Raw genomic sequence first — 12,136 nt, forward strand, 5'->3', positions numbered from 1 at the left:
ACAGGCTGAGGAGAATGAGTGGTAAAGACACCCTCTGCGCTCTGGTGTACTTCGTGGGAAATATCGGGGAAATACCTTAGAGTTCACGGGCGGATTCATTCTTTAGCGAATCAGTCGTGCGTGAAGAACAAGAGAAGGCACCCTTTGGCTTAACTTCTTGGAGTGTAAACAAGAGAATTATCTGGGCGTGTTCGAAACCGAGCCAGGGGAGGAAAAAAACCTATAATAATCTCCCCTTTTCTCCCTAGTCAGTTTGTTATTTAATGCACCCCAATTTCATTCCAACAACTTCTTGGTTTAAGGGATATCGCCACTTCATAACTCGAACCACCGCCTGCTGAAAAGGTGCTCCTCCCCTCTCCGCATTGTCTGCCCCCCCCCCTTTCCCCCCTTTCGTGAAGCGTAGCCACCGCACTGCAAGGGACTTGGGAAAAGTCTTCATTGCTCTCCATCTCCGGTATTATCCCGAGAAAACGAGGTGGGCGTGGTTTCGTCGGCAGGGGGCAGGGGACCGCGTGTCAATCAACGCGCGAGCCGGGCGCTGTGCGGACGCCCATTGGTCCGCGCCGAGGAAGGCAACGGATGACGTACTGCGGCGCGATTGACCGGTTCCCGAAAGGGGGCTCCCCCCTTTTTTTTCACAATAGCTACACGCCGCCTCGCCCCTCCACGCTGAAAGAAGTTTGCAGGAGAGGGAGGGGGTGGGAGAGTCACCCAGCGCTGCCGTTCCCGAGCTGGCATAGTGTCGCACGCCGTGCCGGTGTTCAACGTTCTCTTCCTACGACGCGGTACGAGAATAGTTTTTACTTTTTCCTGGCCCAAACGTGTTCGGTACCCTTCTAACGCTGGCTGTGAGTTAACGCCCGAAACCCGAGCTGGACAACCCAATACTTGGATACCCGGTGTTGGGTTGCATGGACGCGGAGACATGAGTTGCACAGAGGTGATGTACCAAGCCTACTATCCGTACCTCTACCAGAGACCGAGTTCGTCCCCCGTCTCCAGGTCAGGGCCATTCCCGGCCTTCTCGCACCAGTATGACAGTCGGGTGAGTACCAGTGCATTTTGTGCCTTGCCTAAAGTTCAATCAATAAACCGATTTTCTCTGGTCAGCCTGAAGCGCTACCAAGCCAAAGATCTCAGGTTCGAACCTTCCTGAAGTCCCAGCGTAGATTCCATCACTTCATATTTCATTCTCATCGTCGCGATTAACATAAGAGGTTGAAAGAGAGCACAACGAAACAGAAAGAAAAATTTTCCGGAAAGTACGAGAGCATGTGGAAACAAAAGTACTCTTTACGTGAGCGCGCCAAAGGGAACCAAAGTTTGTCAGTGTTGACAATCAAACGCCATGCTCAGTTTACCGGAACACCTTATCGGAAAATATGAAGAAAAAACATTACATAGACTAGGGAGGGGTAAAAAACACGAAGTAAATTTTTGAAAAACATAGAGGTCTAGAAGCCTTGGACTTTTGATAATATTATATAAATCGTGCCAAGTGCGAAAACAACGCACAGAAGCCGAGTATATCATTTACAGGAGCGAGCGTCATAAGTAAACAAAGTGTGGTTAACCATAAGTTAAGTCAACTCATGTGTTCAATTACCGTCAATACTACACATAGGTCTATATAGACGATGCGTGTGAGTGCCGATATTGAGCACGCACAATAGTTTCAAGAAATGTTGGCAAATACCAAAAAAATTAGACATAATTTTAAATATAAATATAGCCTATATGAAACTTCAACATACTATATATTGCAAAATTTGCGCCGCATGTTATTTTGCGATGAATCCTGCGTTATTCTATTATTTAAAAAAAAAAAAAAACATCCAGCGACAATCTAAAAAGGTGTCCTGTCAACCTCTTTCCCCAGACTGCATTTTCGTAGACGAACGAAGCTCTGGCGCATGGACCCACAGCCAGCATAATCCTCCCAGACGTTTGTGTAGTGTCGTCCATGTGTGTTTGTGATATCCTTCCATCTAATCACCATTCATAATCGCGATTCGTCAAAACTGGCAGGAAAGTGACGCAAAATAACAAAATACAAACCATTTAGACCAAGCAGATGTGAAAACTACGATGAAAATTGGTCAAGTTGACAGTTACGAAGATTCAAACCGGGGATCTCTCGAATACAGGTTTCAGAAAGAAAGAAAAAAAAAGGAGCTACATTAAAAGTCCAGGCTGAACGAACCAAAATAACCAATCGCCAGTCGACTGCGAAGGCGCAAGGACAAAGTAGATGAAACGAAGAGCGCCCGAGTATTACGAAACGTTAACGCCATGGCTGCAGATTCCGTGTAAATTCAGGCCCAGGATCTGATCTCCGTCAAGAATAGACTTTATTCAAAATGTTGATAAATTTTTGCGTTGTTTACTTTAAAGTTATTTGCAAATTATGTCACTGCAGTTTTACATAGTATGAGGAAGGAAAGAGGAAGAATTAATGATAATATATATGTCGGTAAAATATTAAATTTATAACAGCAGATGTATTCAACACAGCACGAAATCTATATAACTTTAAGAATTTTAACTTCCAAGAAAATACGGGAAATAAACATAACGGCATATCGAGAAGCATGGCAACAATCCCTAATAATAATAACAACCATATATTTTGGAAAAGAATCACAGTAAATTAATATGATCTGATCTTATTCCCACACAGAATACTAAAAAAAGGAAAAACAATTAGTAATTATTCAAAGATTTCAGTAGTATACGTAGAAGGATATTTGGAAATTTCTTCATAAATTACATTCTCGGCAATTTTATTGGAGACTTTTTCCTAACAAAACTTACATCTGCTGTTATTAGAGGAGTATGATAATATAAACAGGAAGAGTTGATTGATTCAAATTCCTAGAGAACGTGAGCCAAAAACTTGCGGCAAGATGGATCATGAATTTGAAGATCGGAAACAATCCATGCAGCTGCATTTCTTAGGTTCATCCCCTTTTCAACCGATTCCAATCCGCAATCGACGCGCTTTTGCATTTTACCAGTAGCGACGCAAAATATAACCCAATTATCAAACTGTAAGTTAGTTTTAAACCCTCTAACCAATAACAACGCACCGCGGCGCATAGAGACCAAGGTTCTGCAAAAATACTGGCGTGGTCTTCTAGCGCTGCGATGGAGAGCGGGAAAACATTGCGAGAAAGAAAAAAAAAAAAAGAGGAAAGAATGAGAGCTTACCTACTCTTTTCTATAAGAACGATTTAATAAACTTATCTAACCAGAAGATAGTGCCAAGTACATATAACAATTTTAATCCCTGGTGGGCGTATGTTTCCTGTGACAAGTGCAAAATCCACGACCGGATGACAGTTTTATACATACTTTCTCCTTCCGCAATTCACAAATAAGTAAATAAGTTGAAGTATGTACAAATTATGTAGAGAGTTTGTTATATATTTTATTTTCCATTTCTATGCTACATTCATCAGAAATTTTCCTCCATATTTCCAAATCTATTTAATGAATATAAATGTACGTAACATTTTAAATTGCAATTCATCATCTTGATAGAAATAATAACACCATTTATATTTTTCAACTATTCTCAAAATTCATTTGTTATTTATTTTATTTAATAGAAAATTTCGTTCCATCTTCTGCCTCTTCATCCTCTTTGCATTCTCAAAATATTCCTGCACCTATTTTTAAAATCAATTGTTAATTAGTCCATTGTGCTTCAATGTATATTGGATTTCCAACCTATGTTCCAATTAATTTGAAACTGTTGTTACATTTCTTTTATATTTTATATCTCATTAATTAGTACTATTTTAGTCCATTATTAAATATATCTTTTTATTCTTCGCTTTTCATTATTTCTCTGTACTTAATTCACACTTTTTCTGTCATAATTTTTTCCTGCTCAGTACTTTTCACCGAATTTGTTTTGCTGTCAATGATTATAATAGACTGCATTTCATCTTTTGTACTGTAACGTGTTTCTGAATTTGACACTTTTCTAAAATTGCTTCTCCAATTTCTATGATTACTTTTTATTGTCACTTACTCTCTCGGTCTTTTCTATTCATTACAATAAATTTAACCAATCGTATTCATTTACATAATTCTATGTGTACCGGGTTCTTGGTTAATCCAAGCATAATAAGCACATGTCCTGAATTGAACTTCCTTAAATGCAATATTTGCAGTTCAAAAAGTTATATTATTGAGAACTTGGAACAAGGTCGAAGCAAAAATAAGGAAAAATATCTAATTTGGGAGTTAAATATTTTTTAAACGATTCATTGACCAAAGGAAAAAAAGTATAAATATCGATTATTGTTATTGAAGTTAAAATCATTCCTGCAATTGATAAACGATATTTTGAAAACTTCTATATGTCTTCATTACTGTTTTGGATTGGATTGGATTGATTTGCTTTATTTTACTTCGCTTCTTGTGCCAATTTTGGCTAATTTGCGAAGATGTGGATAAGTGATGATATGATGAAATTGATGAATGTACACTCACAGACATTCATGTCCAGGCCGGGATTCTAACCTGAGACTCCTGGCGTCGTAGCACGATGTGATAACCACTCCTCCAAGGGGGCCGGCCAATGCTCTTTTTTCCGTGTGTTACTATGTGTTAAATGAACAGAAAGGAACGCATTAAAGTGCATCAACAGTGGAGCATTGCATCAAATATTCTTGTTAATATCGTAAACTATCAGCTAACACACTAATTTGTTTCCTATAATAATAATAATGAAGCTAAGCGCTAGATTAACGTGTAAAAATGTATACTTAATTTTGCATAATGAAATTTAAAGTGACAAAGATAAGATAGAAAGGTTTATTTCAAAGTTTTACTTCAAGCGAGGAGAATGATAAAGAACTGACCATACAATTTGGCGATAGTAATTCTAAATTCTATTCATAAAAAATTCTAAATTCTAGTATTTCAACTCCATATATTTCCCGGGAACTAAAGGTTGGTTTTCCTTCTTATAAATCGATATCTCTCAGCAAGTCGTTGACAAGGCTCAAGATGGAAGTTGAGAACTGTACTGTGATGTAAATAATTATTATTTCATAGATAACATGGGGGTAAACGAGCTCTTTGGTTTAAATCATGATTAAGTTTCTATGCATGGTTGACGGAAATTGTAAATATTGCATATCTTTATGTCAATAACATATTATTTCTACGTATACTGTAGTCATACGCGTATACTCAACAGGAAATTAAGGTTGATTTTGCACTAACACTCTTATCTTTGTTTCATGTTTGGAAATAAAAGACTCGTTCGAAATCTATAATAGACTAAATTTGGAGCCGAATCTCCGCTTGAAAGGTTCAAGTTCACAACCAGAGATGAAGAAACTGTGTCAGGCTATGCAGGCACGTCCTTCTCACTAGAAACTCTGAGGATTTACAATAAAAACTCCAAAATTGTGCTTGACAGTTTGTTTACAAACTTTTTTCTTCACTTTTTTTCAATAATTCTGGGGAGAAGATAAATGAAAATGAATGTTCTTTATAAACTTCTTAGCATACATGTGTTTCACATTTTTATTTTTGTAATTTCTCATAGGAACAGTCAATAAAGTATTAAACGTAGGATTCTAATGTTTACCATCTTTCCACATCTACGTACAGCCCGAATGCCATTGCTGTATACACACCTCCAACATATCAATAACGCCCCACCAATCAGACAGCCAAAAAAATTGCCCAAAACGCACTCTTCGGAGAAAACCTATGGCTGGGGTACGTTAGACGCTACGACTAATGGGTAGAATGAGACAAAAGTTTGAGAACCACTGCTGTAGTGGATATCACACACATGGGTATTTTGAGGAAAAACTATAGAATAAACAGAAAATGAAATGATACCTCAAATTAACATACTGGATAACACAGCGCACTGAAGTAGAAAATGTTTGAGTTATCAAGAGTTGAGCTAATTATTTTTTTTCTTACATGAAATCCAATCACATTCTCAACAGAAATAATTCGCACAGTTCATGAATAATTTGACTTGAATGTGAATAATAGTAATTATACTGCGATTCATATTTCGTGTTTATAGTTATTCCAATTGAATAATAAAACCAATCATAATCATAACGTGTGCATCCTAAGGAAGTAAATTAATTTCTGTTGAAGCGGGAACAAATGAATCCTCGTCTTTGTTCTTTCATGGTTGGATTCTATAGATGCTTCCACGTGAGTATACAGTATCTTGTTGAATACTCTTAAAACTTCCTCGTCAGTGTTGCAATTTTCGACACTGCAAATATGTGAAACAGAAGTGCTCCAAGTGGAAATGGGGTTGATGCGAGAGGTTACTATCACTCAGGGAAGTTTACATGAAACAACTGAATGTGTTCCGTTGCTAAGCATCCCCAAGCCGCGAGCAAGCATCTCTCTACCTGTGTAAAATAATGTAAAGGTTCAATTTCTCATAAACGGGTTGTAATTTAGTACTTTATTTGGTGTTCCGTGGGAATTCAGGTTGTAGTGTAGCATTAACCTAGGTGCTTGTCAACATTATTGGTAGTGAACCAACACCTAATGTAGAGACATGTCAATCTTTTAAGTAGGTGCAGTGTGCTATACCAAGTGACACAGTATATAGCTACGATATAAGAGGAATGGATGAAAGATAATCAAAAGCAAAAACAAAGCTCTGATTTCGCAATGCGCTAGATCCACCTCAGTTCACGAGCATATGAAAACAAATGCTTGTTTGGAATAAAGAAAATAAAAAAATCGGCGCTGGTGACCACATACTTGTTTAAACAGACGACGAACATATGACTTTTCATCAGCAAACTTTTAATAATAACTTGTAATTTGTTTAAAATAACCAATTAATTTAATCAAAATTAGCAAATTTAGTAAAGCTTAACACACGTTTTTGTTTATCCTTAACATAAGAGATGAAATAAACGTGTTTAGTCAACATAAATAAATATTTCATTCCTTGTAATCTCTTGTATTCAACATTTTTTCCCCTGAGGTATATCAGGCAATGTATGCACCTAGGGGAAGACGAAGGGGACTATCGCCCTTCCCAACTGCTTGGATCCGGTTTTGTTTACATATTGATGCCACCTATATATTGATATTCCAGCGTTCCATTTCTTCACATTTAATTACCCTTACTAGAATTCCATGATGCTTATTTACCTAGAATATTCTATTTATTGATGTATAGCAGAAGCAAAGACAAGCAACTTAAGACAAACTTATCTGAACATTTTGTTATCTCCCGTATGGCACATTCAGCAAGAGTTGGCCCAGAATTTTAAATTTTGGACGGTAAGGATGATTTTAGGGTGAGAATGGTACATTTAATATCAAAATTATCATAAATCGAGTATTTGAGAACAAATCTAAGATAGTGTCATTATAATTTTGGTGGTTTGTGCATAGTTTTTTTTCCCTTGTTTATTTCTTAATTTCTTTGTTAAAGTTTAAACCCTGTCCAATGTGCCTTCACCGTTGCCAGTGAAACATTGGAAATGGGTAGAATATATTCCTCGCTATAAAAATATGCCCTCTCAAGTATCTTTACTCTATCCATCACTACAACAGATATACTACTTATCAGTAGCGTATACTGAGTCCAAGATCTGGGCTATCCCAACTCATAAGAAATCAGGTTTCCAACTAATAAGAAATCAGGTTGCCAACTCATAGGAAATCAGGTTACCAACTCATAGGAAATCAGGTTACCAACTCATAGGAAATGAGGTTACCAACTCATAAGAAATCAAGTTGCCAACTACAGAATCAGAATCATCATCTCATTGACATGAATAATAATATTTACAATTTCTGATCGATTTTTCTCCTGAATTTTATTCTCTAGACTTCAGGCTTCGCAGATAGCCTAGAATATACGCTCCTGCTACTTATAATAACTCCAAAGCTCATGTTATAAACATTCACTTATACTAAGCACACAACACAAAATTGAAATATACAAAATGAAAGCATGCACACCTGAAAATAAAATCACCTTGTTAATTCTGCAACATAATAACATCGTAAAATTAAGTCATCTGGGCATGAGCCCACACGTGACCAACCAGCGCATCATTTCCAAATCGACATGAATATTTATTTCCACTTTCCGATAACTTAATTAAGGGCCTTCAACTTTTCATCAAGCAATTTGTTCTAAGGAAGGACCAAAAATATCTTGATCCAAAGAAGCCTTGCATGTACTTTTGCATACAATGTTGCTAAAACAAATTATGCCATAAATAAAAATGCAGAGGCCATAAAACAACGAATGTGACGTACGAATCAAGCTGCATTGTGAGGAACGGCCGGGCATGTCACAACTTACCGATTGGATTCACGTTCCACAAGAATTTACATACTGAACTCTAATGGAAAGGAAGAACGGACATGGTGAAACACGTATGAAGCGTTCTCGTCCACTGCTGGCCAGTAAATTTGGCTCAGATGCCTCATTAGCTTGGTTATTTGCTTCTGTAACACAATAACTTCCTACACGTCGAAATTGAAAGTCCCTCGACGAAGCAAAACTGTACTATCGTTGTAAAGTAATTCATATAAATGCATGCAAAATACTTGATGCATTTATCTTTCTATTTTGCCTTCCGTTCCTATGATGTAACTTCTGGCATGAGTAAAAGTATGCAAATGTGTAACACAGAGGTGCGTTTGTGTAAACGCTATGCCAGCGTAATTATCCATAGAACTGACAGCGACACATTTCGCTTGCACACTGCCGAAAAACTAAATAATATTTCATCCAAAAATAGATATTTACTGTCGCTCTTTCGCTTCTTTGTGTAATCGCAACGTTGGATAATAAACCTTTTCGAGCAAGGCCTCATCTCCAGGAAGCTATCAACTCGCGGCAAGCCACGGCACCTAGCGACCTGTTGAGTGAGATGAGTCAAGGCAAAATGGATAATAAACCTTCATCATGTCAGTATAGGTCTACGTGAAACAACTGTTTTAGAGATCCTCTTTCTGTGTTGATCCAGCACCGCGAGAACACATTATTGTAGAGACCTTTACTTGAAAAGAAATACTAGAGTTCAGGCTAGAATGCCAGAAAACAACGGTGATAGAATTGTATGCTTTGACCATACGTTATCCAGTTAAAGCAGCTCCTTGATCAATAAAGCGCTGTTTCTCCACTGAGATGGATAATTTGTATTTTGCAATTGTAGGCGTCGTTACCTTTACTTTATTTTGGAGATGGCATGTTATCTACAGGACACAAATATCATACGTGTATATAAAATACATTTTTTCTGGATTATTGGGAATTACATTTTGACTATCCCCCACTAACGACCAGAGTGCCAGAAATCGTGCAAGAAAGGAAAACTCAAATGAGAAGTAGGGAAATATGATAATTCCACGAATTCAAATAATTCCCGGTAAGACCAGTCGTCCTTATTATGGCCCACAGGTCCTCACCAGACCTTATTGAGACCTTCTCTGGTACTCAGCAATTCATATGCATAGGTCTATGTGTACACACAGGATAAGTTAAAACTTGAAGTTCTTCGTTAGTTCTTCTTGAAGCAAACCCCGACGGCAGACAGAACTCGAGAAATTCATCGAATCAAAGTGGGATTCTAACCCGGAATCCCTGTCGTCGTAGCGCTCTATGTATAATACTGCGCCGCAGAGGTCTGTACAAATTTCTTATCTGTCTATATTTTATGGCAAAGTAAAGTAACACGTTACTTTTATTTGCAGAGAGGTTAACGCATTACTTTTCTTTACTTGACAACAATAACACAAATACCAATAATAAACAATGGTGCTAAATATGAGATCCTGAAAGTGCCAGTACTTTTTCAAGAATCTCTCCTTTCGAAAAATTGCTACGATATTTCAAATTCTGAAAAAAATACATCTGTCTAGAAGTCCTCGTCTAGAATCTCGTGCTGTTTGCTTTGAATGTTATCTAGATAACGGTTAAAGTAAAACTTCACGACGATTCATTTGAATTCTATAAAAGGGATTCTAAGTAAAATATCATATCGGTTTTGTAAAGGGAAAAACATTTTCGAAAAAAAAAGCCTTCTCTTGTACAGGCCAACGGTAGTTAAACGTTCCTCTCTAAGACACGGCTGCTGCAAAATATCTACCCGTGTGACACTGGAGATGCGATCTGATGCTCCGAAGAACCCCTCTCCGGGTGTCGCTCGGCGATTATCTTCCTAATCAAAGCCACACTCGAAGACGCGGGCGAACAGCTGCCGGGTGGGAAGCACGTGCCGAGGAGTCTTCACTGAGATCGACGCTCGACTGGGAATCGCAGCACGGTGCCTTCTCACGTTGTCGCGAGGTCCCTCGGCGCTTCTGGCGTCCTTGTCTGCCTCCCTTCGCAGTCAGGGATCATCGCGGACTCTTGCAAATTGCTCTCTCCCAGATGTCCCACGGAGAGGAATCAGGACGGAGCCAGCGCCTCTTACCCTTTCCCCGAAACTAGTCTCAGCATTGCGACGGTGTCCTGAACGAAGTCTGGATATGGAAGCCCAATTACATAGTGTAGACAAGAGTGGAAAATAGTCATGGGGCCCAAATTACTGAATTAACTGACCAAAATACCCCCCCCCAAAAAAAGTATGTTTACAAATCGAGTTTGTTGTTATACTAACTTCCACTTTGATAATAACAAAATCATTAGGAGAAATAAAGTTTTTGCAAGATTTGTAAACAATGACTAATTTAATTACAGCCTATCGATAAATTAGCATTTTAAAAGTGAAGCATGTGAGACGCGGTGGTCTAGTCGGGAGACTCGGGTTCGATTCCAGGAGTGGGTGATCTAAGGTAGGAATTTTTCCGATCTTGTCTCCGCATAAAGTCGCTCTGGGGCTCACCCAGCCTCAAATCAATAGGTACCTGGGCCGCCGGAGCGTGGTGCTGGTCACATCACCTCCAAAATGTCCGAGATCGAGAATGTCTACGGCCCTACTCCCACATCCCATAAATGTGACTTCATGGTACGGTGCTATATGCACGGGGAACATTACCTTTCTTTTCTTAACATGGATTCTAGTAATGAAAAAATGTCATCCAACATCGCCATAAACAGCCATGGCACATGGGGTGTAAGGGGTACCTTCCACGTAGGCGCCCAAAAGTCAACCTCACTTCCACGTAGTGCACCCTGGACAAGAGACTAACGAGGCTCTGGCGACTGGCACTATGGCCAGTATAATTTTGTGTGTGTTGTCCTGTTATATGTCCTTGTGTGTGCTGAGTGCGCGTTTACAGCCTCAGCTTTTAACAGAAGTCAGAACATTTTAAGGTTTTAAAATTTTTAGTTATGCAACGTTAGAGTTGTTATTTGCAATGGTAAGGGGCTGGACCCCGTATAATGTGACGGGAGCAAAATAGCCTAAGTGCTGACGCTCCCAAAATTTTAAATTCAAATTCAAATTCAAACAGCCATGGCACAATTTTTTATTGGACACCAAGCTACATTTTTTATGAAGGTAAGATATGTTTTCATTTTGTGTACTACGTGTTTTCATTTTGTACTAAAAGGTGAATGTATTGTAAACAAAGGTGACTTGGTAACAAAATGAATAAGGCTGAAACCAAAGAAAACCTAGCCTTCAAATCAAAAAAGTTTTCAGCATGGAGAGTCAGTGAAAATAAAAGTTTTCATAGCTATGCCACTTTGTCGGTACAATAATAACTTTACTAGATTAGGAAAAATTTTATAAGAATGTCTTAAATGAACTGAAAAAAAATGCCGTCTTACTCCAAAATGCAATATTAAAAAAAAAGCAAATTGCAGTCATCAACAACAAAAATACTGCATTTACTGACCAATGTTTAAACAAAATATCAAATTACATTTCAAGATGTAAATACTGGCTTTTAATGACATTACTGACATTTTTCTACTACTGTGGTCGCGACACTTTCCGTTCAGGGAAAGTTATACTTCTCAGATTTCAAGATACACGACGGGCTTCCACACACAGAAAACATCAAGTATATTTGATGGACCAGAAATGCATCCACTGATGCTGTAAGTGTGTTGTTTACCATTAATAGTTCTTCGTAATATACATTAATATTGACTGGACTGTCCACGAGAGACTTCAATGCAAGAGATTTCATTTGTCAATTT

General features: G+C 38.2%; 1 protein-coding gene across 1 annotated transcript in view; it reads left to right on the forward strand.

Moving 5' to 3' along the window:
- The first annotated feature begins 772 nt into the window (after positions 1-772).
- Positions 773-12,136, forward strand: part of LOC145991537 (protein vestigial-like) — a 116,538-nt gene continuing 105,174 nt past the window's right edge. The window contains exon 1 of the mRNA XM_083127565.1: positions 773-1,048. Coding sequence (XP_082983691.1) covers positions 929-1,048 — 120 coding nt within the window. The 5' untranslated portion in view covers positions 773-928. The remainder of the gene's footprint in view (positions 1,049-12,136) is intronic.

The sequence above is a fragment of the Lepisma saccharinum genome, chromosome 1 (assembly GCF_977018435.1).
Source record: "Lepisma saccharinum chromosome 1, izLepSacc3.1, whole genome shotgun sequence".
Taxonomy (NCBI): domain Eukaryota; kingdom Metazoa; phylum Arthropoda; class Insecta; order Zygentoma; family Lepismatidae; genus Lepisma; species Lepisma saccharinum.